The following is a 26180-nucleotide window of genomic DNA, read 5'->3' on the forward strand; positions in this document are numbered from 1 at the left end:
CCACCCTAACCACCCTAACCACCCTAACCACCCTAACCACCCTAACCACCCTAACCACCCTAACCACCCTAACCACCCTAACCACCCACCCTAACCACACCCACCCTAACCCTAACCACCCTAACTAATGGTATAGAAGTTAACTTCCATCGAAATTTATCTGCCTTTGTCCTTTGCCTGATTTGCTCGATCTCCACACTAATGGCAGCGACAATTGCCTCTCCGGTAGTGTCGCCCATCGGCAAGACTCGATTACAGGCTTCCTGGAGTCTGCCGCAACGCGGCAAGGGCCGTCCGTAGGGCAGTGGCTAGAATTCCCAGGATTTTCACTGGCCCGAACAGTGGCACCACTGGGAGAAGATGTGAGTCGAATCATATTATCGATTCGTACAAGACAATGAAAAGGGCTAAGCGTACTTGTAGTGGGTTTTAATTGACTGTGAACATGGAGATATCGACGACAAAGAAATGTACCTGCAAGTTGGGGCCATTTCCTCTGCTGGTGTATCCCCGATTGTCCGTATTCCAGCAGCAGAGCCGTGGATGATGAAGCGAGCCCTCGACTGTGGTGCGCACGGTATTATGGTTCCTATGTGTGACACCAAAGAACAGGCTGAGGCAATCGTGCGAAGCTGTAAGTATCCTTCCACGCGCTGGCCTCAAGGCGTGCGAGGAGCAGGCGCGATGTTCGCTCCAGCGGCCTTCAACCAGAATGGCCGTGACTATCTTGCTCACGCCAACACAAATGTCACGATTATTGTTCAGATCGAGTCAAAGTTGGGTGTTGAAAATTGTGAAGCCATCGCTTCAGTGGACGGCATCGGTGGGCTTACGTGTTCCCGGACAAGAAAATCTAAATTGACCGATTGCATCACTCAGATATGCTTTTTATTGGGCCTAATGATCTCGCTTCCTCTATGGGATACGTCGCCTTTGATCATCCCAAGATCCCTAAAGTCCAGGAAGCAATCCAGCGAGTGCTCGTTGCTGCCAAAGCCGCCGGTAAATATGCCGGACATTTCGCATTATCCGCCGAGACTGGTAAGCACCTGCCAAATTGCACCGCAATGACGTGGCTGATGAGTGTCTGAATAGCGGCGAAGAAATACAAACAAGGATTTGATTTTGTGAACTGTGGAGCAGACATTGTCGCTGTGACGGCCTGGATGGCAACAGAAATAGCAAATCTGAAAGCAAAGACGGCAACAGAGCAGAAAGGTTCTGATCCTGGTGCTCCAGCTACGAATGGGTACAAGTAGAGGGCAAGGAGACGCAGCTAAAATCATTTCCATCGACCGAATATAAACACTAGATGCAAGCATTATAAGCAATCACACCTTACTCCGGGCATTATGTTCCGATTTAGTTTCACTTTTTGTTCTTTTGAAACTCTAGGCTCATTAAGCTAGTTTCTATCTTGACTTCTGTCCAAAGAGGATTCCTTTTGTCATGTTTGAATATGGAGAAATTAGGCATTCAGAGACTCGGTTACGGCTCGAAGCAATTACACAAAGCATGACAATCCCACTTTAAATCGGATATTTCCGAAGGCAAGATATTTTGACCTTCCATAATTATAGCGGCACCGTATTCTTGATCTGGGGCCATCCTCATTAAAAACAATTGATGGACTCTAAAGCCATGGAAATGCTCACTCAACCAGTATCATGGGAGAGATCGAGACCTTGATTATGAGCTATGAAGAGTGTGTCTAAAACAAACTCGCAGTGTGTAATAGGATGATAAGCTAGTTATCGGTTGTCGTTATCGATGCGCAATGACTGTTTCAGTGATTGAACCACAAGCGGGCCGAGATCCGATGCGCATTTTAGTATTAAGTTCAGCAAAACAGCTTTGACAACAGTTGCCGAGCTTATACTTACCAAAGCAACTGTTTACTGCTGTGCCAATCATGTCCGCAAAGTACACCAATCGTGCCTGCGTCTGGGTCGCTGCCAACACCCTTGAGATCCAAGAGCTCCCTACAAAGCCTGTCGGGCCCGACGACGTCTTGGTGCAAGTGATGGCCACGGGTATTTGCGGATCCGACGCACATAATTGGAACAGCGCCCATGTATCGCGCCAATTAGTCCTCGGTCATGAGTCAGCTGGGATCATTGTGGAAGTCGGTTCCAATGTTGACAAATCCCGGGTTGGTCAACGGGTTGCTATGGAGCCTGGATTTGCGTGCCTGAAGTATGTCTAATCAATCTTCGATTGTCACGAAAAAGGTTAATCTAATCTCAATATTACTAGATGCGAATCCTGCCTTCAAGGAAAGCAGAATATCTGCACGAATCTTGCATACTGTGGACTGGACCCCACTGATGGAACGCTCCAGCAGTATTTCATCTGTGGTGCCCATATGGCAATTCCCATTCCTGACAAGATAAGCTGGGAAGAGGCTGGGGCCATCCAACCACTTGCCATCGCCGTCCAGTTGGGTCGGCGGGCAGCACTAACGGCAAACAAAACGCTGGCCATTTTGTGAGTGCGCCTTGCACAAATCTCCCCTGATTCCATGATTTGAGTTACTCAATCTGACATGAACGCACAGTGGATGCGGTCCCCTTGGCATACTTGTCATCGCGGTCGCTAAAGCGTCCGGTGTGCGGAAGATCATCGTCTTTGATGTGGAGCAGTCTCGAATGGACTTCGCCGTCCAGTATGGTGCAGATGTGGGAATCATTTCTCCCAATAATGATGGATCAGATGACGCTTTGGAATTCGCGCAGCGCTTCGTGGCTCAAACTCTCAAGGAGCAGGGATTGGATCACGGGGTGGATGTCAGTGTAGAAGCAAGTGGGGTTGAAAGCTGTGCTCAGATGGCCATCGCCATTTTGAAACCTGGAGGGACATGTAAGCGAGCACAAATAGATGGCAATTCGACTGAGTCCACTAACGAGAACAGGCATCCAAGCGGGATTAGGAAAGCCGTTGACAGCCGTCCCACTATTGATGCTGACAGCCAAGGAGCTGACGATAAAAGGTGAGCTGGAAAGTCTACTTTTTTTGGCTTTACAGCTGCTGAAATTTCAATTATTAGGAACGGTTCGATTCACTCCAGGGTGCTACGGTGACGCCATCGACCTAGTTAGTCGAGGCAAAGTCGACTTGAGATCCCTAATCACCTCTACATATCCTTTGACCCGAGCATCAGACGCCTTTGTTGCGCAGCATGCCCGAAAAGATATCAAGATAGTGATTATGAACCAGGAATAATAGAGCGGTTGAGAGCACTACGATGGAAATGAGCGGATATGAGTAGATTTGGTATCACTGTATTTCACACCGCCCACCGCCCCCAAAGTCGTCACACACACGGTGACACACCTCTATTCCTGTCTGCAACCATGGAACTTGAGTATATACATGAGCTATAAATGAATGACCAAATACTTGTTTGGAAAGCCCTCAAATTATTCGAATGGGTTTCTCACATCATCCATTAACTCCTACTAAGTTCTCACGTACAGTCTCATCCAGCTCAGTGAACGCATCCTTGTCCCACCATTTCTTCAACAAGTTCACCGCTAGGGAGTTTTCGACCTCCCTCAAATCTCGGCCTAAGCCTGGAATACGGGTGGGCAGTTGAAGCTCCGGTCGCGACTGCTGGATGCTATCGATAATGTCATTCCAGTTGATAGAATGCCCAAACGCCAATACTCGCTCATTTGCAACGGTCACGTCCAGCAGAGCAGCCAGATGAATGCGCGCCGAGTCTTTGACGTCAACTATGTATTCTGTAGAGCCGCCGACTCGTGAGCCCAATGACTTGTCAACAGTTGCGGAGGAATAGACTTACGCGGAGGAAGGTGTGTTGACACAGCCCGTCGCAGCACCAGATCGGGGATATATTTGCCTGACTCCCCAGCAGGCCCTAAAATGCGGCCGAAGCTGGTCGCGGGCAGGACACAATTGACCGTGAAATGAGGCTTTTCTTCTCGTGTGAACCGCCAAACGGCCTGCTCGGCCTGCATCTTGCTCGCTGAGTAGACAAGGAAGGGCATGTCTGGCGAGTCTGCAGCCGCCTGTTGTGCCATATTCACGGCCTCGTGGTTCCAGGCTGCTGCTGTAATTATTCCGTTGAGATTGTTGCACGGGAAGGTAACAGCTGTGGCAGATGAAGTGTACACAAACCGTACCACATTCGACTGCCGAATCGCCGCGTGTAATATATTAAGTGTCCCCGTGATTGTTGGGGGGATCACTGATTCCGCATCTGGAGAAAAGGTTGTGACTGATGCGCAATGAATGATGCCGTCCACATCGTGGAGGACGCCGTCAAACGGTTTATCAGCCGCCATATCCTGGACAACCACCGAGGAGTACTTCGGTGAGTTGAACAAGGCTTCGGTCTGCTTTCCCTTATCCTTCGAGCGAACAACTCCACGTACACAAAATCCCAAGTGTAGAGCTTCAGTGATGATATGGCTTGCAAGAAATCCAGACGCTCCTGTGACGAGGATCAATGAGCCCTGCGGGAGGGCAGAGTCGGCCCGAAACTGCTGGTGGATCGTCATACCGCACAAGCACCGATAACTTGCCCAGATAGATAGAAGGATATCCACTTGGAATAAATAAAACTGCTTTTTTGTTATCTGAAGCACTGTACGAAATGCTACTTGATCCTCGGGCCGGGATCCGAAGGAGGGGTCGTAGATTGCTAGTAGCGTCGGGTAATCTTCGGCATTTTTCTGTCAATATGTGTTCGGTATCTATAAATGGATATAAGAGATCTCCTGCTATTTTATGCGATTCCACTCTATCAAAACTAGTGTTCTAAGCAGCCATGGCCAGTCTTCCCCCATTGACCCCTCTTCCAACGCCTCGATTGACCACGCCGATACCGGGACTTTCTCTCCTGCTACCTTTATCTCGCCTTGGCACAGGTCCAGGTATAATACTGCTAGTTCCAGACGCCAGCAGCTCCCAAATTAAACTCAAGATTGCAGATGGAGTGCCTTCTCCTCTTCTAAAATGGGCGGAGGAGGGATATACCGTGGTGGAGATCGAACAAAGCGCGCTGGAAACCAATCCTCAGGAGGTGCTCAAACAAGCAATTGAATGCATTGTGCATTGTGATCGTTGCGAGCCAAAGAATTCTATTGGTCTCGTAGGTATGTGCATCCTATAAGGGGCGTATTAACTCAATCGTGAACAGATCGCTGACTTTGCATTTAGCGTACGAGATGAGCTTATGGAGCCAAGCCGCAACGGCAGTCAATTCCATCGAGGCAATCAAGGCTATCGTGGTATATAGCAATGCTTCCGACGTCACGACGCTTGCACCCTCATGTTGGCCCGTTGTACATCATATTGCGGGCAAAGCAGGCTGCGAACTTCAACGTACCAAGGAACTCATGCAATATGAATATGCCACGGTCCAATCCACATCTTTCGCGCTTCCCTTCCAGCCAGAGTTCCATTACCTTACCGACGCCATTGCCCACACCCGTAATCTGACGCATTTGAAACGGCATATGGGTGGCCCTTACTTCGATCTAGAGCAGATCTGGGACGAGCACACTTCCTACGAGTTTGAGAACCGCTCTGTTGAGCACACTATGGCAACTATGGTACAGGAGCCATATGTGAACCATATTCCCACGGTAAGATACAAGCAAATCAGGAGAGCAAATGATATCACGACTCACTGATGACCGTTCAGTTAACGGGAGGAATCGGGCGCGAGGCCCTCACCACTTTCTATCGTGACCATTTCATCTGGAGTAACCCTGAAGACACTGAGATGGAGTTGATCAGCCGGACGATTGGAATAGACCGCGTTGTGGACGAGTTTATCTACAAGTTCACGCATACGAAGGAGGTCGATTGGATGTGAGTATTTCCCTCCAAGAAAGCATAGGGGTTCATAATATGCTCATTCGACTATACTGCAGCCTGCCCGGGATGCCTCCAACTGGCCGAGCACTCCGTATTCCCTTCACAGCCATTGTCAATATCCGCGGTGATCGGTTGTACCATGAACATATCGCGTGGGATCAAGGAACAGTGCTCAGGCAGTTGGGCATCCTGCCCGACTATCTACCCTCTCCGTTCTCAATTCCGGGTAGTCTTAACCGACAGGAGTGGCAAGTCCCAGTCTCCGGGTTGGAAGCAGCGCAGAAGATGATCGACAGAAACAGTGTTCCTTCAAATGGCATGTTTGCTTACCATCTGCGAGATATTGAGAAAAATAGCTAGAGTGTTGAGGAAATGCCCATACAATTCTGAACTGTTAAGTGCAATCTAGAATAGATTGAATAATTGCAGAAAATATCGCTAGAGAGTCGGGAATACACTCATACAATTCTGAGCCATTGGGTGCAATTTAGAATAGGTTCAATTGAGCAAAAAGCTCCTAGATTTGAGGGAATGCTCGTACAATTCTGGAATATTGAGTGCAATTTAGAACGAGTTGAATATGAAAGTAGCATAAGAAATTAATACCGCCAACTCAACGCATCGCACCAATCGTATATCCCATTTGAGTAAGTCAGTTAGCTGCAACTCCTCTCAATATATATAGCGAAAGGACTTCACGTGCTGGTACTCCACGGAGTCAATGTGGGAAACATGCTCCCTCTCCTCTTGGTCGAGCTTGCTGTTGAGACGTGCCAAATACATACGAAGGGCCAAGGCACACAAGCAAGCAAATGCGAGAATCGCAAGCTCGGCACCAAAAGACTTGACATAGTACGGCCCATAGTTAGAAGGAAAAATATACGAGCCCGGAATACTACCGATGTTGCCCATAGCATTGATGATTGCGATCGCCGCAGCGCGCTTGGCTGGTGAGCGTGGAATGGTGCTAGATATCCATCCTAGCATGACAAATCCACATGAATACCCCACTAGAAGTAGGGTCAGAGACAGAGGTGGTGGTTTGTAGTAGATCAGATCACTTACTGGTCATCAAAAACATGGAGATATATCGGGGAGCGGTGGCCGTTGTCGTCATCGCAACAATGTATCCGGTCATACACGCCACAGCTGGGCCAAGATAATGGAAGAATCTCTCGCCTACCCGATCAGCATGCCATGCGTTGGGTAGCGAAATCATAGCAGACCAGATCCAAGGTGGAGCTGTGAGAAGCAGGGTGGTTGTAGTCCCGTAGCCAAGGGATTGGGTGATTGTAGGGAAGAAATAACTGAACTATACCAACAAATAAGCCGGATAGAAGCTAAAAGGGAGGGAATGAGGAAAAGGACAGAAGCACATACAGACGATGCCATGATCGTACAGTGGTACGCATGGCCAAGCAGCCAAACCTTGGGATCAGTCACTGCCTGCTTCAGCCCGTGCAACGCGGTAGTGATTGTGGGATCGTCGTTGGTCGTGTCCGGGCCGCCCAAGTCACAGTCAAGTCTGTTTTGGCAAATCAGCTTCTCCCTAGCCGATAGCCAAGAAGTGGTGGATGGATAATCAGGTAGGATAAAAGCCGCTACTGCTGCACAAGTAATGGTGATGACTCCTTCCAAAATGAACAACCATCGCCAGGCACGGATACCAGCGGTACCATCCATCGTGCCGAGAATACCTGCCGCAATGAGCCCACCAAAGGCTTGTGCCAACAGATTGCCAACATTAAGGAGCGTTACTCGCAGTTGCATCTCTCTCCTGGTATACCAGCGTGAAAGGAAGTAGATGCTTCCGGGAAACAGCGATGCTTCGACGCATCCGAGGAAGAAACGACACATAATCGCTCCCGTGGGATTTTGAACAGAGCCCGTGGCAGCCGAAATCACTCCCCATGTGGCGGCGCAGGCGCACAGATACCGACTCGGTCGACTTAAAATGTTCAGGATCATATTGGAAGGGACTTGACAAATGACATAGCCGACCAGGAGGATTGATATGCAAGTCTGGTATTCCACATCGCTCATTTTGAGATCGTTTTGGAGACCTTTGAGGCGGGCATTGGCGAAGTTATTGCGGTCCATAAAATTGAGAATGAACAAGACAATGAGGACGGGGAAGACACGGAGATCGATCTTCCATCGAAGAGATAGCTCATCTTCTGCTGTCCAGGAGATACCAGTCCCCTCCTCAACTTCCTGCTTGACTTCATTCTTAGGCAGAGGCTTTGTGTCTGTCATAATTGTGGGTATTGTGGGTATGGAGCTTGATTGATTGACGAAGGAGGACGAGTACTTATTTATCTGCTCCCGTCCTCATGAATTCCACATTCCAAGTTCTTGATAAGACAGAGCTCAAATTTCTAGCAATTTGGCAGAATTATGATTTCCCTGTCATGTTTTCGGAAGGCACACTGGAGCGACTGGTGTCTGGGTCCCCCCGGGCCGAGTTCCGAGCCGATCAACAAAGATAAGCATCGAAGCGCTAGTTGGGAGAAAAATAGATAGGAAATAGAGTTTTCGTCATATCGTTCACAGCGACATCAACATCAATCAAATGATTAAGACCATCTGTGGTCATGGACACTACGGACCGTCCAACCCCTACTCTGTACGTAGCTGTCTCACTTCACTTCACCACTGTCGCTACCATCAGTACTATCGTATTATCTCAAGGCCAGTTCAGCCAATACTTTCAGTCATAGAGAACTGGAAAGATATCCTAGTAAGGTTCAAATTATAGCGGCAACTGGCTGACCAGTATTTGTCTCTGTCTCTCTTAACAAGGCCAAGCTCAGACCTAGCCGTGCAAACATCTTGTCTCGTAGAATTTAGATTTATAGAGATATTCTGTAGACTAGTCTCAACGGTATAATCAACCAGAATGTTGCATTGTCTGGCCGCCATCATGGAACGATGTGCGAACTCGCGATACAATATATCGATCACATATTCTCATCCTCTGCTGTATCCGACTAATCTGCCGAAGAAAAGGGGGGATCCTTGTAGACATCGTACTTGTACCTGCTACCTACGTGGTCTGGGCCAAGTCTACTATGGCCTTTGCCAAAGAGTCTCTCTCTGGCCGTCAAAGGGTCCGCAGTCTCAGCCTTCGCGGGATAGAGCCCACGACGCCGGAGTTCCGGCACAAGAAGATCGACGACATCTTCAAATGTACCGGGGGCTGTCACGTACGCTAGATTGAACCCATCAATATCAGCCTCGTTGATCCACGCCTCCATCACATCTGCGACCTGTGCCGCAGTGCCAATCGCTACCGGTCCAAGTCCCCCGATGGAAGCCATCTCGCCCACCAGCCGTGGGGTCAGTGAGGGTAGATCTGGACTGCGCGCAGTCAGCATCTCGACCGTAGAAGTGATCTTGTGTGCCGCCACCGAGTGCTTTATCGGGTCAATCTCCTCATCCAGCGGCACTTGGGACAGGTCGATGCCCGTCCAGCCGGAAAACAGCACTAATCCGCCAATGGTAGAGGTGTACTTCTTCGCCCGCTCATACTTGGCTTTTGCTTCTTCTTCGGTGACCCCGATGAATGGCGTGAAACTGGCAAAGAATTTGAGCGACTGAGGGTCGCGACCGGCGTTTTGTGCCAGCTCGCGCATCTTGGCGACACGCGGAGCCAAAACAGACGCGCTATGTGCGGCAACAAAGATCCCTTCTGCGTGAGTGGCACCGAAGTGAGAGCCAGCCCTGTGGGAGTTTGTTGTCAGCGAGGAGACCCCTTTTTTTTACAATCACAGCAAATGTAATACCTACGGTGACGTGCCCGCCTGAAAGAGAAGTGGTGTCCGCTGTGGACTGGGATCAACAATGTGTTTGCTCTCCAGGTGATAGAACTCTCCTTGGTGCTTGATGGTTCGAACTTTGGCAGGATCCGTGAAGATGTCGGCCGAGGCGTCTTGAACAAGGGCGTCATCTGCCCAGGAGCCTTCCCAAAGCCTATTATAGTCAGCCTCAACGCATGAAAGCTTCAGCGGCAGATTGGATTGACACCCACTTGTACAGTACGCGGACATATTCGTCTGCCTGCGCGTAGCGACGATCATGGTCCATTGGCTCATCCAACCCGATTGCCTTGAAAGCACCCTTCTTCCAGCCAGTAACAATATTCCAACCCACTCTGCCAGCCGTTAGATGGTCTAGGGTCGACAATCGTTTCGCCAGCAAGAAAGGAGGCTCAAAGGAGGTGGAGTAGGTGATGGCAAAGGCGAGGTTTTTTGTTACAGCCGCCATGGCCGATATAGCCTATGTCACACGATCGAATTAGTATATATTATACCCAACGGACGTTAGAAACGATAACTAGAGGTTGCTTACAATGGAAGGATCGGTTACAGGCCATTGTGCAGCGCGCCTGATACAATTATCCAACGAGCCTTCGTAGGTATCGTGGCCCCCGTAGGTGTCTGCCAGAAACAGCGCGTTGATGTCTCCTCGCTCGAGAATCTGGGCCAGATTAATCCAATAATACAAGGTTCGCTTTGTTGCAGATCTATCCTCTGGGTCCTGAGAAAATTAATTGTCAGGTTGATCCTAATCTTTCAATGTTCGTTTGCTCGCACCTTCCATTGTCCAGGCGACATGTGTCCGACTGTCGACATCTCAAATGCATTCAAAATGATCCGTTTCTTGTTGACGAAACCAAGCCCATTGCTCGATGCTGGTAAATTTTCTGCCATCCTTGCGGTTTCTGGAAACGGATTGAGGAACCAAGTTTAGCAGGCGATATTGGCAAGGCTGGTCTGCAAGCTGTAAAACTGCTTGACACGTCTTCTGTGATTAAAGTTTAATTGCTAACTTGAATCTTGATGGGCTGCCAAGATGTTGAAGTTTGGATTCTGGAAGTAAGTATTTGGGATCTATCTCGGATCTCATCCGCTTGGATTGCTTCTTCGGCCGGATCACGGAATCGTTCGCACTGATAGCCGAGGCATATAGAGCCTAACCAGGAAAGTAGCAACCTCATGTAATGGCTATTGGGCCTAGACACTTAAGATATCTCGCACTGCCGGTTTGCTTTTTCTTTCGGGGGTCATTATTTTGTCCGCGTACTCCCAATATTCTGCAGGCTGTTTGAGACGTAATCAGTCTTTATTCTGCTATACCGTGTGTAAAGCGGCCGCAAGCCGTAAGTTCTTCTCCTTCACAGCTTAGTGACCCTGACCGCACCCTATGGATGACTAGACAGCCTGAAATGTCCAGTTTCCTTATCGCGTGTAGCCTGTCAATGAGGCACTCTTTACAATGAAGGCAAAGGATTTCTAATATGTTCATTGTAGTTTTGTCAGTGATAATTCACCACAATGACCGCAGCAATATCGGCCTCCTGCCAGCAAGAGCCTGTGCAAGTTTCTCTTGGATATTCATCTCCCCTTGGAATAAATTCGACGGATAAAGAATTAACAGAATCCCTTCGAGATTCAAGCGGTCAATTTCAAAAAGCTCTTGTCCTGCACAGGGTCAAAGAACCATACACACTTGTCACCAATCACCCTATTCCCTTGCTGCTAGGTGAAGATGAGGTGTTGATCAAGGTGGCCGCCATCGGACTCAATCCTGTTGACTGGAAATCCCCGTACAGTACCCTGTTGAATGAAACCCATATTGGCAGGATACCTCAACGCTGACCATCATCCTAGGGCGTTTAATTTTGGCATCCCTAGTTTACCTTGGGTGCTCGGACGAGACCTAGCCGGAGTTGTTGTTCAGACCTCCCCATCGCAAAATTTCACAGTTCGGATCAAGACCGGCGACCTTGTTCTTGTCCCCTCAACAGATTACCGCGACATCCGCAAAGCAGCCTTTCAGGAGTATGCGGTGGCAGCGCACTATAATGCCGCAAGAATCCCGCGAACTATATCTATGTACCAGGGAGCCTCCCTCGGGGTGGCGTTTGTTGCTGCGACTCTTGCACTGGGTGTCTGCTTTGGCCTTGACTTTTCGACCTTGCATGCCGCACCAGGGCCAAACCTCTTGCATATACTGCATGAAATGAACCAGAAAGACATCCCAGAGGATATAATTGCGGAGTGCTTCTCTGTTGCGGACAAAGCGCAGCGAGTGCAGCCGGAAGATTGGATTGCAATTTGGGGAGGTTGGTTGCACTAGCCTTGAGTTGCAAATGGCAGGTAAACTAACTCTGTCATCCACTTTAGCCTCGACCACAACAGGGTATATGATGTTACAGATTGCCAAGCAGTGCGGATTGAAAGTGGTCTGCGTGGCTGACATTGCCCGCCACGGCCAGCAATTGCTTGAGGCGGGGGCGCATCTGCTGGTAGATCGGTATGATACTGTCCGCGCGATCAAGGTCATCCAAGGAGTTACCGGGGGTCGACTTAGATACGCCCTGGACATGGTAGGTTGTGAAACAGCCACAATATTGCAGGATGCGTTAAATACCAGCCCCGAGAGACCCCAGGCACACCTGCTGGGCTTGACCGGTCTTCCCAAGAGTAAACACCTGCGAGTATGTTATCATACTGTTCCTATAAAGCTATTTCATTCATGTCCAATCATTGGGGATAGCATCATGCGCTGGTTGGAATGTCTTCTTCAAGCCAAGGTTCTACAACCCCCAGGCCTTATTGTTCAAGAAAAGGGGGGGCTGGTTGTGATAAATGACGCTCTAAATATGCTCCGAGACGGAACGGTGTCCGGGAAGAGAGTTGTTATTGATCTAGATGATTCTATCGTGAAGAACAGTGGTATGGACATAGCCGTTAACTGACGGCAAAGCCGCTTTCCGTCTTGATTATGCACAACGAAACAAGGAATTCCCTGTTATTAAAACTCCTTAGCAACCGATATAGATGATCTAAAATTTTATACTAATCTTCCTCTAAAGGCCGCCCAGATCCGCCTTTTTCGGGAGGTGGGTAGGCAAGTCCTGCCCACAGGCCGCGCGAGACCTAGGACACCTATTCACCATTGGTTGTAAGTAGATAACGTGAAGCGGCATGAGGGATTTCAAGTCAGGTTGTGAGGGTCTTTGGGGGGAATAGAAATAACCGAGAGGAACATTGAATAGGTAGAAACAGGATAGTAGTGAGCTAGAATATTTAGTCTCGCCATTATTAATATCTAGGAACCCTGAAGGGGCTCAGATGGCATAATGTCCCATTCTGGGCACCACTGGAAGAATTCGAGCCCAGTCCCTAGAAGGTTGTGAAAAAATCCGTGTCATCCGCAAAGTCGAAAGGGATATCTTCCAGAGGTTCTCGATTCCATGTAAGGGGCCCATCGGAGAAAAGAAGACCTTCAATTTCTTCGGTTATCGATGCATCATCGAGAATGCTGACTGCACTCATTTTTCCTATCAAAGGTTCAAGCCGGTCTGCGCAAAGACAAGCTTCATTCCATCGTTGGCCTATATTCCTCAGTAGCTGTATGCACTGAGGGATGAAGAATTGCAGCATATTAATAACTTGATCTTTTGCTTGAGGCCAATCTCGAGACGACCAGCATGCCTCTAGTGCGATGATAGTAGTTTCGAACAGAATGTGTACCCCATGCCAAGGATAAAACAGTCGTTGGCGTCGATCTTGACCAAGGTAGTCCTCGATAAGGACCAAGGACGCATCTAGCACAATTTGCCGATCTTCCGCACTGCGGGTTCTCAACCGTGGCGTAGGCCGATGGATTCGAGCGATGAGATGATTTAATTGAACGCCTTTGAACTCCAACATGTTGTATGGGGTATAGAGCTGAGCTCTCTCATACCAACTATTCAATCGCGTTGTAATATCTTCGATCCAGCTTTCGATGCTGGTGCAGCCAAACTTATGCAAGTCTTCTTCCAGATGCAAAACTCGGTGAACTTCGGTTTCGAGTGCGCGGTACCGACATATATGGCTGGCTGATGACTGTGGTATAATATGGTCCGGGTCCATGGAAGATTGGAGTGGATCATTGGACAGCAAATCAAACTGTGGACCCAATATGATGAGCAAAGGCAGCAGAATACGTAGTCTGAAAATATATTTACCTTGGCCGCGATTGATTCTTCTGGAAAAGATAATGGAAGTCTGAGATTCGTACAGAGAGATCTTTCCATCCCATATGCTACCCAGAATAGGCTTGACCGCTGGGTCGCCTGCTCTTCATCAAGGCCTTTGGGACATTCCAAGTGTAGGCCCATATTCAACACAATCCTAATAGCATTTGAGATGCACGTCCAATTGTCCACCCTGTCGGGACACATACTCGCATAATGAGCTAGGAGCAACGATATTTGAAGGGCTTGGGTCTCGCTGCAGTTTATTATTGCCTGCAGGTGCTTTACGGCCGAGTTGTAGAATGATTCCGAAGCAGCCTGTGCTTGATCATCATCTTTCCAGGTCAGGGTCATGGATGACAGTGCCAGAACGATGAGAAGGACGAAGTATTCGAAATGCCCCACACCAGAAGTTGCAGGGATCCCATAGGCCAACAGCGAATTTGTATCACCCAGCTCCTCGTGGCAGGTTCGTTGAACGATATCCTCCAGCATCGACTGAGAAACACAAGGGTATTGAGGCAGGTGAATAGTAATATAGTTTTGTATCATGCGAGCAATCGCTGAGGATGGAACACTATTCAAATTAATGAGTGTGCCCGAACTGTATCGGGTGTGGGTATTCAATGGTGGCTTGTTGGCATTAGGCGGTGAGTGATCCACGGATGGGTTGTATTTTATTTCTCGTACAACTGAAAGAGGCGGGCAAGAAGGACGGAAGAAAAGCGCTGGGGAAACCTTGGAATGTAAAAATGAACCTGGACATGGTATGCCCACTGAGATCGTTGCTTGGGCTATCTTTGAAGCCATCAGGTAAGGCAGATTGGAGGAATCTGCTTGATATGCATACATCCGGGCTTCTAATTCGGCCAATTGGGCCTCGAGAGACTTTACCAAGCTGACATATTTAATAAATCCAGTTTCAATCAATATTATGGAAACCCAGGGTGACCGAAGCTTACCTTCTTGGAACTGCTTGTCTAGTAATAGGGTCAAAACCCAAACACACCATATTCGCCAACTTACAAGAGGTACAGGCAGGAAGCTTGAAGTCGCACTTTCTTTTTATTAGTAGCTAATAACATGTCAAATAATCAAGGGCTTCTACCTTCGTCTTGCGTTTTCTGCAGCGAGTGCATACTTTCGTCGAGCGTCGGTGAGATCTTTGCATGATGAGTCAGGTCCTACCTATTGTCAAAGGAGCCGTTTCTGTCCGCGAGCCAGGTACGCTGTCCGGAGGTATTAGTATATACAAGAGAGGAGACCTAGGGGGTGGTATGAAGGAAGAAGATGGTCTGACTCTACCGCGAGCGGGGTTGGCTTTATAACGTATTTCACAATCGAGCGGAACACCCGGTTGGCCGGAACACCTCTAAACACATAGTAAAAGCGATAATTCACAACTTTAGATCTCACCAACCATGAGTTTATTCTATTCAATTACCGATCGATAGCTATTGATAAGACTTCTTAACATAAAATATCAATTTCAAGGAAATTAAAAAGCTAGATTATGTCGGTCACGAAAATTATGAAGGGAGCTCAAGAATATATATTTCTACTACCAGAGTGCCCATCAAGCTTTGGTCATTCCCTAAACTCACCAAAGTGGTTAAATAGTATATTGAAAATACTAGGCTATAATTAAAATGCCCCCCAGACTTACGTTGTCAAGATATTAAGTTGTAACTCATTGCTTTTACTATGTGTTTAGAGGTGTTCCGGCCGACTGGGTGTTCCGCTCGATTGTGAAATACGTTAGTTATCACATCATATCCTTAGTCATCAGATAGACTGCTATTCCTGTCTGCGTAGGCGCACCCCACTACACTATGTATGATGTAGATTTAAGATCAAAAAATATATAAAGTGGAAGGGATAAAACCCCAATAGCTGTGAAATCGTTATCTTTTAATTAGCCAAATCATGAGATTGGCTGGACCGACCCCGCATAACAGTTCGTCTTTTGATTGGCCCCGATAGGCTTTGGCCGGTTCCCCGGGGAATTTTACTCTATAATAATTCCTCCGGGTTCACTCCTCCTCCAAAAAAGCTTCCAGTCCGTATTCCAATTACAGTCCTTGTTACTAGTGGAAACTATCTATCGCCATGACCTAAATTTCGACTGGTCTCTTTCTGCAATCCTCACTTGATTCTTGATCAAATTCGACCTAATGGCCGCCCCACAAATGTTGCAAACATGCACACGTTGTCGAAGTCGCCGAATTAAGGTTCTCTATCTCTTGAAAATTGGCTATGTGACTCAGCATCGCTGACAGCCATAGTGTGACTCTTTACTGCCAGCATGTGCAAATTGTGCCAAAAGTGACATGGAGTGCACCTTTCGAGATCATGCTCTCGAAGCAGATGTCCCTAGAAGGTCGGTTACATGATGAACATAGTGGTTGCCTTGGATATGGCTCATTGCTGCTCAGTTACATCAAATCCTTAAACGATCGTATTCAAGAGCTTAGCTCTCAGCTTGCACTACATCCGCATGGTCTTTCAGGGTAAGTCGTATCAATTTTTCCCACAGACGCGGCTAATGAGAATAACAAAAGACTTTCACCCGAAAGTAATGGCGGGAACTCATTTTTGGCTGCAGAGGGCACGTCTTTGAATGTACTAATGCCTGGACGGGGAAAAGACATGTATTCGGACTCGTCCCTCCCGCCGCTCATCACGAGAATCACATTTGAAGTCCTTTCCCAGCCTGATGTTGTGAAACACAATCTTCAGGCCGAAAATGGCGCCGAGCCTCCTCCAGAGCTTGCGTTCGGGGACCGATCAATCCTGACTCCTAGCATTATTCGCTTTCTTCTTGGACGTTATGATCAGTGCATCAGACCTTGCTATGATATCATACCCTCGGATATCTTGCGACATGATGGCATGAATCTCAATAAATTACCGGACCCAACAAAGTTCTATATCTTGATAGCATGCGCCGTCGCTGCTGCTCGTGAGAGCTACAAGGCGCCGCAGTGGAAGACATGTGCACTGGTCTGTCGGGATTGGGTAAATGAGTTTGTGACGCCCCTTATATCGCCAGCAGATGGGGAAACACTGGCGACTGTCCTGCTATTGTTGATATTTGAATTAGCAGATCCGAGCCGAGGAGCCATGTGGGAGCTGCTTGATCTCGCTACACGGACTTGCCTCCAGCTAGGCTGGCACCGGAGACCCCAAATTTTGAGCGAACAAAGCTCTCCAATCTCTTCTACAAATTCTTGCAAACAAAATGGCTCTTTGAACTGCATGGAGGCTCGTCTCATGTCTGCACTGAGAGATATTCAGAAGTATGGCAAGAATTGATGTATATAATATGGATATTTCGGAATCACTGACGGACTGTAGGTGTCTTCGCACGACTTTTGGCCGGCCAACAATGCTGAGCGGATCTAAATGGTCTAAAATCAGTGACAATGAAGCCACACTTCTTTGCTATGAACAGTTGTTTCAGGCACTATATGGTAGATCTGGAATATACGAGCCTCAAATCTGTCCGTTTGTCGGTGAGGTGTCTTCATTGATGGAGAAATTGGAGATCTTTGCCGAGCAAGATCCAGTCGTCAAAGAGACGTGGATGTTATTTTTCCCATTGTGCATTAAACACCGACCGTGTCTTTTTTGTTTCCAAGAAGCCGATGAAACTTTCAGCAAAGGAATGATTTCATTGAGACACAAAATTATTGAATCAGCCTCCCAGCTTATATCAAGCACATACCAAGAATCCATGACAAGCGACAGCTTTATCCCGCCACTTGTCGCGAGTTCCAGGGCTCTGGTCTCAGGTTGCTCAATTGCAGCAAGTATTGCAAAACAATGGACATCCCCTCAGTCACACATGAGAGATCTGATGAAATGCACCGAAGTTATTTCCTTTTTTGCGCCACACTGGAAGGGTGGTCATAGCTATCTTCAGGTGTGGGGGAGTACCACAGACCTGCTCCACTTGAAGATTCAATCCATGCCTACGTTACCAGCCTGATGGCTCTCTAGACTCGCGTCACTTTGCATGGCCCTTGAGTCTTTTATTTTGAGAAGTACGGTGGGATTTTGGATACTTGCTGATCTTCCACTGTGAAATATTCTGTTAAAGATGATGTTTTATACGCGCGATGTAGCTCGCTCTGTATACACGTTGTCATATGGGTGTGCTGTTAGGCCCGTATGCAGCGAGGAAATGAGAGAAATGACTGCCAGACCTCACGCTAAGAAAAGGTGTGATAACAGAAGGAAAACAAAAAGGAAAGGGGACCGTCTGCATCAGGCCCATAGGTTTAACTACTCACAAGCCAACAAGCCAACAAGCCCACGCGTCCTTACATATGTTTTGGTCTGGAACCTCTTAATGCTTAATCGGAATTAGATGTGACACCTTTCAGAATCAACAGCCGCCCTCCCTCTGCACGAATAACTTTCCCATCCATAAAACTACTGGCCTTGCTCATCAGCCATAAAGTGGTACCAACCATATCCTGCTCATTCCCTGCTCTTCTTGCTGGAGCCTGCTCTGCCAGGTGAAGGTTTGAATTCGCATCAGTAGTCGTCATTCCTGAGGGGACGATCCCAGGAGAAATAGCGTTCACGCGAACTGTTGATCATGTGAGCTACACGTATAAAATCAAAAAGGAGGATGTTCTCAAACATACTGTAGAAGTCTGCAAATTCAGTCGCCATTATTCTCACTAAGTGATCAACGGCCGCCTTCGATGTTTGATAGGAAGGCACAAATTGATGATTATGCACACTGGCCGGGCTGCTGAAGACTATCACGCAGCCTCTTCCTTCGCCTTTCGAAGCTGCTACTCCGAGAAGCCCAATCAGATCAGCAGTCAGGTAATAAGGTGCGAGTACATTTAATCGAAATGTGTGCTCCCAGCCTTGATAAGATGCGGACAAGGTTGCAGCTTCAAGGTTGCTCAAACCATCCCCAGGTGTGTAAGTAATTTCATTCATGTATCGAATACCGGCGCAATGAATCAATGCATCGATCGAGCTTCGCATGTTCTTAATTTTGTCTACGACTAACTTAACTCCATTCTCGGAGGAAAGGTCGCCGCAAATCCTAAGTAATCAGCGTTGGAAAAACAGATTACGTTATTTGAGACGAACGTGAGGATCTCTGGGGAATTGGAGCTTGAATGAGAGGAAAGTGTTTTCAACTCATTCGCAACTTCTAAAAGAGTTTGCTCGTTGATGTCAATGAGAATTGTGTTGGCTCCATTGACGGTGCAACCTCGCGCCAGCATGCGACCGATGCCGCTAGCTAAACAATGGTCAACTCAAAATATCCACAGGCATTGATGTAGCATCTAACCTGCACCAGTGACTACCGTCCATCGATCGGTGATATCGTAGAGAGAACTTGCTTGTAAGTTTTCCCACATGGTGACTGCTTACTGCTTGGGGATTTGTAAAAATTTAATACTTGAACGGAAAAAAAATAGAATAAACATATGTAGTAAGTGATCGGTACTTTAATTTTTTTTTGGTTCACTATGCTGTTCACTATGTTGATTTCAACCTGTGGTTTAATCGTTGCGACGTAGTACGGATGTATTAGGGTGGTGATTGCTCGCATCTCTCCGGGTATTCGCCCTCGACCGACGCGATCCGCCGACGTATATGCGTGGCTCCGGAGCACTCTCAGCCAGGTACAGCTTATCACTGGCCGAAACTAAGATGCCTCTCAAACCAAGCCTCTGTTGTTGGTTTTATTGCATCGGTATCTCTTCTTCGTTTGGAAAGTCAGGACCAGAGAGACTGATTCGTCCACTATGGATCTTCCTCTCGAATCTCGCATGGCGACAGGCTGTGTTAAGGTGACAATGGCTGTTTCCACATTTCTTCTCATAATTTTAGCGATCTGTTTCCGATTTCTCTATGTTGATATCCCCAAAATCAAGGGTATTCCTGAAATCCCGGGCGGTAATTTTCTGGCGGGGCATCTCTACCAGCTAGGGAATGACCATGCGACAACGGCAGAAAAATGGGCATCACAGTATGGATTTCCCGTGTTCCAGGCCAGATTAGGACGGCGAAGAGCAATATTTGTTAACACCTTCGATGCGGCCCGGGAATGGATGGTCAAAAACCAGTCCGCAACTCTGGATCGCCCCCGATTTTATACCTTTCACGGGGTTGTATCCGCAACTTCAGGTAAGTATAAGCTTTCTCGATCGACAGAATAAGCAAAACTAAGAGTTCATCAAGCTGCAACTATTGGAACAAGTCCTTGGGATGAGAGAACTAAAAAGCAACGGCGTGTCGTGGGCTCATTCACCACGGGTCCATCAATTCAGAAGCTACGGCAGATGTTGGATGTAGAGGTGGGTTCAATGGTCTTGGGGCTATATAATGACAGCAAAAATGGGACGGTCAATATTATGCCTCATATCTATCAGAAGCGACTCGCACTAAATGCGATGATGATGTTTTGCTATGGAACACGGTTCTCTTCGGTTACGGATCCTCTGCTTCTCCAGATTCTATCGGATGCTAGTACAATTGCGAGGTCAGAAACCGACATCAACGAAAATTACTCCTAATCTTTACTGAAGCAAAACAGTTTTCGGTCTACCAATTCAAATCCTCAAGATTTTATCCCTCATCTGAGGTATCAGCTCAACGAACGAACTGCCGCCGCTGTTGAAGTTCGACAGCGTCGAGACACATGGCTGTCATCCATGCTGGACAATGTCCGGAACTCTTTGCCTCTGCGAAATGGGTCGAAGAAATGCGTGTCCGAGATGTTGTTAACTGACAATCAGGAAGGCCTGACTCAGCGTATGTACAATCCTTCAGTGTCTCTATTACGACAGAAAGCTAATTTTGTTAGTTGATATCAAAACTATACTCAGCGGACTCATGTCAGGAGGTTTCGAGACGATCTTTTCGACTGCAATCATCACTGTTGGTTTTCTGTCCACTCCAGAAGGCCAAGGAATCCAGAACAAAGCATACAGCAGCATATTGGATGTGTACAACACCCTTGAGGAAGCAATCGAGCACTGTTTAACCGAGGAAAAGTGTGAATACGTTTCCGCCCTTGTGAAAGAAGCTTTGAGGTTTTATCCTCCTCTCAAGCTTCTCCCTGCACGACAGACATACAAAGACTTTACTTGTCAAGGTGCTCACATTCCCAAGGGCGTCCTTGTCTATGTAAATGCACAAGCTGTCAACCGCGGTAAGAATATGCATCCATAGTTAGAAAGAACGCTAGCTGCCTATACTAACATCTGGGTTATCAGACAAATTGACTTATGGCGAGGACGCGGATCAATTCCGTCCAGAACGTTGGACAGACAAAACGTGCAATATCGCGCCCCCATATCATTTTGCGTATGGCGCTGGTTCTCGCATGTGCACCGCCGTCAATTTTGCCAATCGGGTTCTGTATTCCAGTCTCTTGCGCTTGATAATCTCATTCAAAATGACCGAGAGCAAGGAATTTCCTGTGAATACCCACTACATTAATTACAAGAAAGATCCGACTGCTTCAAATGCCATTCCTTCGGACTTCGAAGTGCGATTCACACCCCGGGACGAGTCGAGCTTGAAAAGATATTTTGATAGATCGCAGGAGCAGTCTGCAGCTTTTGAATAGGCTCATTGCGTTTCAATACAATCAAGGAGAGGCCTCTCTGCATGTTATATTCTGCTATTGCGGCACTCTGTTCCTTCGTTTATTTTCTATTTTAGAGATGAACTAGCCACACACTCCAATTGGATCCCCACTCCTGCTTCTTTGTGGGCTGAGTATCTGATCCCTTCTGCTTACTGTAATTCTTCTAGGTAATAAACAAAAATAGAGTGATCGTCTCCTTAGCAGTCAGATTTCTGTCCCTATTGTAAATTGCAGCCTAAGGTCGGGCCTAACACATCTCACAAGGCTTTCCATTAAGCTTATAAATCCGAGCATCCTTCATAACAAAGTCCACCTTCCGTAAGGCGGTCGTCGAACTTTCAGGGTTCTCTTCTAGAGCAATAATATCTGCCTGTAAACCTTCTTCAAACCATCCAAAGCGACGACCACAAAGGTCTCCGCCACATGTTTCCCAGCCCCCGATCGTACATGCTTCCAAAACATCAGCCACAGGAATGCCAGCCTGGATCATTAACTCTAGCTCCCGAACATTCTCTCCATGTGGGTATGTACCTGTGTCATCTCCGCAGGCAATTCGAACACCAAGCTCGTGAGCACGTTTCACTTGACTAAGAATCTGATCAAACCGTTTCGAATGAAGCTTTTCAGCTACAGCCAGCGTGGGAACTAGTATGACCTTTTTCTTCACCATTTGCTGGAACATTTCATCGGTAGTGAAATATCCATGCTCAATGGAGTTGACTCCTGCCTCAACTGCTGCTAATGCCCCCTCTAATGTACAACAATGAGCAGAAACCGGACATCGGGCCAAAGCAGCCTCAGATACAATCATGTTCATCTCCTCTTGAGAGAAAACCATATAATCCGGGTTTGGCTCTCTAGGAGGATGTAGGACGCTAGGAATATAAGGGTGCTGCTGTGCAGGAGGAGATCGCATGATTCTTCGTCTGTAGTCGGCAAAACATTTGATGATATCTGCACCGGCTGCAATCCGTCGTCGGACCGCCTGACGACATGCTTCTTTCCCATCTACCGCATCCGCAGTTGAGGGCAAACAGTGTCCTCCAGCGGCATTTTCCGTACGGCACTCGAAAGACCCAGTACTGGCAATCACTTTCGTGGCAACAAACAGACGAGACCCAGGAGCTAGCCCCCGAGCAATAGCATCCCTCAAGTTCGCATCAAACTCTTGCATCCCTTCTGAGCCGAGATCCCTTGTTGAAGAGTTAGCTCTCAAACCCTTTTGTTTCGTTTGTGCAAACATTTACCTGTAAGTCGTATATCCAGCCAAGAGTCCGGCCCGGCAGTGATTGATGCCTCTCACCACCCGTTCAACGATGCTTTCATCTCGCTTTTGCTGGAGCGCTCCAGTCTCACTAGATTACAAAAGATCAATTCTCGTCTGTATTTAGATATTGTCGCCTTATAACCTACTCATATGAATGCAGAAAAACATGAGTATGGGCATCGACTAGGCCAGGAAGAACGTATTTTCCACGCAGGTCAATATCTCCATGCTTCATGATTGTCGAAAATGACTGTTCTTCTTCATCGCGCTCAAAAACTTGAACAATTAGTCCTGTAGATGAGTCCACTGTGACAGAGACATTTTTGCAAAATTGTTTGATCTTTGGATCAAATAATGAGGAGGTGTGCAGAGTGAACTGGGTCATGGTGAGGCTTGCCTATAGAATATCTAGGCAAGGTTATACTGCTTCTAACAAATCAAGAGGGACAATTTGAAGCATTACAGAAGTTATCCTAGCCGGCGCGTCGCTTCTATCCGTTGACCATATTTGGGCAGGTGCATTTTATGCGGACACGTTCTATCTGTTACAACTGCGCCTTATCTACTGTCGGCTTTCGCCGTTAATTTCCGCTCCCCTCGCGCATACCACCGATAGGTAATAAATCCCCGCATACGAACAATGGCTGTATGACGCACTGTTACATTTCCTCGAACCTATTAAACCGAACAAAGGTTTCACTCAATTATTGACATACAACAGTGCATCATCGACAATAAGCTGCCATGGCGACTCAGAACAAGCATGTCGTATTTGACGTCGTCGGTGAGGATCAGAACTCGTGCACGTTACGCAAAAGGACCAGTGCAGTAGGCTGACTCACACCCAGGAACATGCGTTTCTTACGACGCTTTCTATGATGCGATTGAGGCTCGAATGGGTGTACAACTTCGGGCCAATGATATTGGATCCCGTTTGTTTGGATACGCATGGATGGAAGCCGGAGAGCGGGAGTACACGTATCTGAGTCTTTCAGGTCAATATGTGAAATTCTTTGACGTCTTCCGATCAATCTTCTATCGGACGTTGTGGCAAGCTGGTATTACAGAGCCGCGGAAATTCGCCAACGATGAAGATCGAGAATGTCTGTTGGCCTCGTACCGTGCCTTGGAACCCCGCCCCGGTATCGCAGAGTGCTTTTCTCGACTTCGCGCTGCGGGGTTTACTGTCTGGGCCTTGACGGCTGGAGATACGCCGCGCGTCGCAGGATACCTTGCCAAGGGCGGAGTGGAGATGCCCGCTGATAATTTCGTCTCATGCGACACTATTGGGATTGGCAAGCCAGACCCCTCATCTTATCAGTATATTCTCGACAAGTTTAATCCTGAGGGTCTGGAGACATGGTTTGCAGCGGCTCATATGTGGGATGCCGCTGCTGCACGCCGTCGTGGGTAGGTTATAGCTTCATATTCTTGTCGTCTTGAGTTTAATACTAACTGAGAACACTTAGCTTCAATGGTGCTTGGGTATCAGTGTGGGAGAAGGAAACATGCTCGGATATTTTTGGAGACATGGATGTAATGGCAGATGATCTCCCTTCGATGGCAGATAGAATAATTGCTACTTCGGCTGCTAGCTAGCTGTGAGATCATTTAGAATGCATGAATTCTACTGTCAAAATGAAGATCGTAATATCTAGAAGCTAGACGGGCGAATAATGCTGCAGGCCGGACAAGATACCTAGAGTCTGCTTCGTGCGTCTTGTTTCTGAATTTCCTCCAAGACCTCATTTCTGGTGCTTGTGAGTCTCTCTTCAGTCACTCGAAACACTGAAGGAACTCCCGTATCTTCGAATGGCGTTCCATTGCGTACCATTTCTGCAATAGCCTTGGCACAAAGAAGAATCAATGGCATACCATGGCCCGAGAAGCCTGCCAAGATCATTTGGTTTTGTTTGCCAGGCACTTCACCGACATATGGCATGAAATCAGAACTATATCCCATGACTGAATTCAAATTAGTTTCCTCGGTTGCCAATCATCCAGAAGTAAAGAGGTAACATACTCCCTGTCCAGACTCTATCAGTATAAGCACCACTGTTCTCCCACCCAATAAAGGTTCTTTGCATGAGCCCATCGAACCATGATTTGGCTGGCTCGATGAGTTTGCTATCATCAGTCACGCCATACCAATGGGAACTGTCTGACCAGAACGGCGGCTTTGCACCTCCAACTATAATGCTGCCGTCCGGGCGTGGGATAAGATAGTCATACATCGCATCACCATGGCGGATACTGTATGTCTGAGGCAAAAAAGTGGCAACTTTGTTTTCAGGCACGACAATGCGACTGCATATTCCGCGGACAGGAATAATGTGATTTGTGAACTGTGGTGCCAAGTGAGATGAGTATGCATTCGTGGCTAGGAGCACCTTGCAGGCCTTGATACCCCCTCTTTCAGTCGTAACTAGCCATTTCCCATCGGAACCTGGGGTCTCAGCGATATGTGTGACCGGTGTCATAGTCTGAAGGTTTGCACCTTTCTTAACAACGCCCTCCAGAAGGTGCATCACCATTTTGTAAGGCCAGATATGACCGGCAGTGAATGTGAAGCAGTTCAAAGCCCCCCTTGACACCTGATATCTAAAGAGAGAAAAGAAATTAGATAATTGAATATAAGCACAGGGTCCGGGTAACAAACCCGCTCTGCATCACATCGGGGTGTAAAATGAACGTCTTTCAAATCCGCTTTTCCAGATTTAGCCAAATCAGTAAAAGCGACTTCAGTCTCCTTGGCCAGCTTCTCTTCTAGAAATACGTCACAAGCTCGGGTGAGGACAAAATCACATTCGATCTTCTCTTGTTCCACAAGTTCTTTGACTGCTAGAACCTGGGATGTCTCAAACTGAGCAACCTCAGCTGCGGCGCGAGCGCCGTATTTTTTTATATGCTTTGGGATATTGAAATATATATCAGGCTTCAAATGGCCACCTATTTTTGAAATGAGCTAATAAATAAAAAAGAAGGGTGACATCCATGATATGGGTAATTACCATTGCGTGCTGTGGCTCCTGAGCATGCCTCTCTGGCTTCCAGAATCACGACTGACGGGGGAGAAGGATTGCTTTTGTACAAAAAATGTGCAAGGGCTGCCCCTGCAAAGCCTGCTCCAACAATGACAATATCACATTTAGATGGCAGGTCGGATGTGCTGCGATGGCGGTCCAGCGGGTGAGTGGCTGTCCTCCAGAACGGAGTAGTCGGCTCGGGTACCGGTGGTGAAGATCGATCTGACATGATTACACAGAGGGGACTGATAGCTACCTAGTTAGAGCTATGGTCTCGTGAATACTTGTCGATATATAGGAGCTGGGGGATAGTTTCTGTACCAATGCCTCTGACCGATATGCTCTATGGATCCACATCGGCGAATTGCGGCGGGTAGG

At 47.6% G+C, this 26180-nt stretch overlaps 14 protein-coding genes across 14 annotated transcripts; 7 read left to right on the top strand and 7 right to left on the bottom strand.

Moving 5' to 3' along the window:
• Positions 1-201: 201 nt before the first annotated feature.
• Positions 202-1259, top strand: N7484_005358 (HpcH/HpaI aldolase family protein; the record flags this gene model as incomplete). The annotated part of the gene is made up of 5 exons (XM_057115777.1): positions 202-292; positions 343-362; positions 424-823; positions 880-1041; positions 1096-1259. 5 exons carry the CDS (start codon positions 202-204, stop codon positions 1257-1259), a joined length of 837 nt encoding a protein of 278 aa, XP_056971660.1.
• Positions 1260-1912: 653 nt separating this feature from the next.
• On the top strand, positions 1913-3222 carry N7484_005359 (uncharacterized protein; the record flags this gene model as incomplete). Its single annotated transcript, XM_057115778.1, has 5 exons — positions 1913-2196; positions 2257-2487; positions 2558-2859; positions 2912-2989; positions 3047-3222. 5 exons carry the CDS (start codon positions 1913-1915, stop codon positions 3220-3222), a joined length of 1071 nt encoding a protein of 356 aa, XP_056971661.1.
• A 219-nt stretch (positions 3223-3441) lies between these two features.
• N7484_005360 (uncharacterized protein) lies at positions 3442-4523 on the bottom strand (the record flags this gene model as incomplete). Its single annotated transcript, XM_057115779.1, has 2 exons — positions 3442-3743; positions 3806-4523. The coding sequence occupies 2 exons, from the start codon at positions 4521-4523 to the stop codon at positions 3442-3444; spliced, it is 1020 nt and encodes a 339-aa protein (XP_056971662.1).
• Positions 4524-4792: 269 nt separating this feature from the next.
• Positions 4793-6207, top strand: N7484_005361 (ester cyclase; the record flags this gene model as incomplete). The annotated part of the gene is made up of 4 exons (XM_057115780.1): positions 4793-5120; positions 5185-5612; positions 5672-5841; positions 5904-6207. The coding sequence occupies 4 exons, from the start codon at positions 4793-4795 to the stop codon at positions 6205-6207; spliced, it is 1230 nt and encodes a 409-aa protein (XP_056971663.1).
• A 312-nt stretch (positions 6208-6519) lies between these two features.
• On the bottom strand, positions 6520-8103 carry N7484_005362 (uncharacterized protein; the record flags this gene model as incomplete). The annotated part of the gene is made up of 3 exons (XM_057115781.1): positions 6520-6857; positions 6913-7159; positions 7228-8103. The coding sequence occupies 3 exons, from the start codon at positions 8101-8103 to the stop codon at positions 6520-6522; spliced, it is 1461 nt and encodes a 486-aa protein (XP_056971664.1).
• Positions 8104-8837: 734 nt separating this feature from the next.
• N7484_005363 (xenobiotic compound monooxygenase, DszA family) lies at positions 8838-10559 on the bottom strand (the record flags this gene model as incomplete). Its single annotated transcript, XM_057115782.1, has 5 exons — positions 8838-9570; positions 9637-9819; positions 9878-10125; positions 10198-10386; positions 10443-10559. 5 exons carry the CDS (start codon positions 10557-10559, stop codon positions 8838-8840), a joined length of 1470 nt encoding a protein of 489 aa, XP_056971665.1.
• A 624-nt stretch (positions 10560-11183) lies between these two features.
• On the top strand, positions 11184-12610 carry N7484_005364 (zinc-binding alcohol dehydrogenase family protein; the record flags this gene model as incomplete). Its single annotated transcript, XM_057115783.1, has 3 exons — positions 11184-11455; positions 11520-11974; positions 12036-12610. The coding sequence occupies 3 exons, from the start codon at positions 11184-11186 to the stop codon at positions 12608-12610; spliced, it is 1302 nt and encodes a 433-aa protein (XP_056971666.1).
• A 1412-nt stretch (positions 12611-14022) lies between these two features.
• On the bottom strand, positions 14023-14371 carry N7484_005365 (uncharacterized protein; the record flags this gene model as incomplete). The annotated part of the gene is given in 2 exon segments (XM_057115784.1): positions 14023-14069; positions 14086-14371. The coding sequence occupies 2 exon segments, from the start codon at positions 14369-14371 to the stop codon at positions 14023-14025; spliced, it is 333 nt and encodes a 110-aa protein (XP_056971667.1).
• A 1857-nt stretch (positions 14372-16228) lies between these two features.
• Positions 16229-17191, top strand: N7484_005366 (fungal specific transcription factor domain-containing protein; the record flags this gene model as incomplete). The annotated part of the gene is made up of 2 exons (XM_057115785.1): positions 16229-16386; positions 16453-17191. 2 exons carry the CDS (start codon positions 16229-16231, stop codon positions 17189-17191), a joined length of 897 nt encoding a protein of 298 aa, XP_056971668.1.
• Positions 17192-18234: 1043 nt separating this feature from the next.
• Positions 18235-19269, bottom strand: N7484_005367 (SDR family NAD(P)-dependent oxidoreductase; the record flags this gene model as incomplete). The annotated part of the gene is made up of 4 exons (XM_057115786.1): positions 18235-18473; positions 18532-18947; positions 18995-19148; positions 19200-19269. The coding sequence occupies 4 exons, from the start codon at positions 19267-19269 to the stop codon at positions 18235-18237; spliced, it is 879 nt and encodes a 292-aa protein (XP_056971669.1).
• A 390-nt stretch (positions 19270-19659) lies between these two features.
• N7484_005368 (cytochrome P450) lies at positions 19660-21488 on the top strand (the record flags this gene model as incomplete). The annotated part of the gene is made up of 5 exons (XM_057115787.1): positions 19660-20041; positions 20096-20396; positions 20451-20668; positions 20721-21068; positions 21133-21488. The coding sequence occupies 5 exons, from the start codon at positions 19660-19662 to the stop codon at positions 21486-21488; spliced, it is 1605 nt and encodes a 534-aa protein (XP_056971670.1).
• A 268-nt stretch (positions 21489-21756) lies between these two features.
• Positions 21757-23161, bottom strand: N7484_005369 (metal-dependent hydrolase family protein; the record flags this gene model as incomplete). Its single annotated transcript, XM_057115788.1, has 3 exons — positions 21757-22702; positions 22757-22864; positions 22923-23161. 3 exons carry the CDS (start codon positions 23159-23161, stop codon positions 21757-21759), a joined length of 1293 nt encoding a protein of 430 aa, XP_056971671.1.
• Positions 23162-23520: 359 nt separating this feature from the next.
• Positions 23521-24375, top strand: N7484_005370 (2-haloalkanoic acid dehalogenase; the record flags this gene model as incomplete). Its single annotated transcript, XM_057115789.1, has 3 exons — positions 23521-23560; positions 23625-24186; positions 24246-24375. The coding sequence occupies 3 exons, from the start codon at positions 23521-23523 to the stop codon at positions 24373-24375; spliced, it is 732 nt and encodes a 243-aa protein (XP_056971672.1).
• A 100-nt stretch (positions 24376-24475) lies between these two features.
• N7484_005371 (NAD(P)/FAD-dependent oxidoreductase) lies at positions 24476-26031 on the bottom strand (the record flags this gene model as incomplete). The annotated part of the gene is made up of 4 exons (XM_057115790.1): positions 24476-24741; positions 24800-25370; positions 25436-25725; positions 25788-26031. The coding sequence occupies 4 exons, from the start codon at positions 26029-26031 to the stop codon at positions 24476-24478; spliced, it is 1371 nt and encodes a 456-aa protein (XP_056971673.1).
• Positions 26032-26180: the final 149 nt, after the last annotated feature.

This window comes from Penicillium longicatenatum (genome assembly GCF_028827895.1).
Source record: "Penicillium longicatenatum strain IBT 33135 chromosome Unknown contig_3_segment0_segment0, whole genome shotgun sequence".
In the NCBI taxonomy this organism is placed as follows: domain Eukaryota; kingdom Fungi; phylum Ascomycota; class Eurotiomycetes; order Eurotiales; family Aspergillaceae; genus Penicillium; species Penicillium longicatenatum.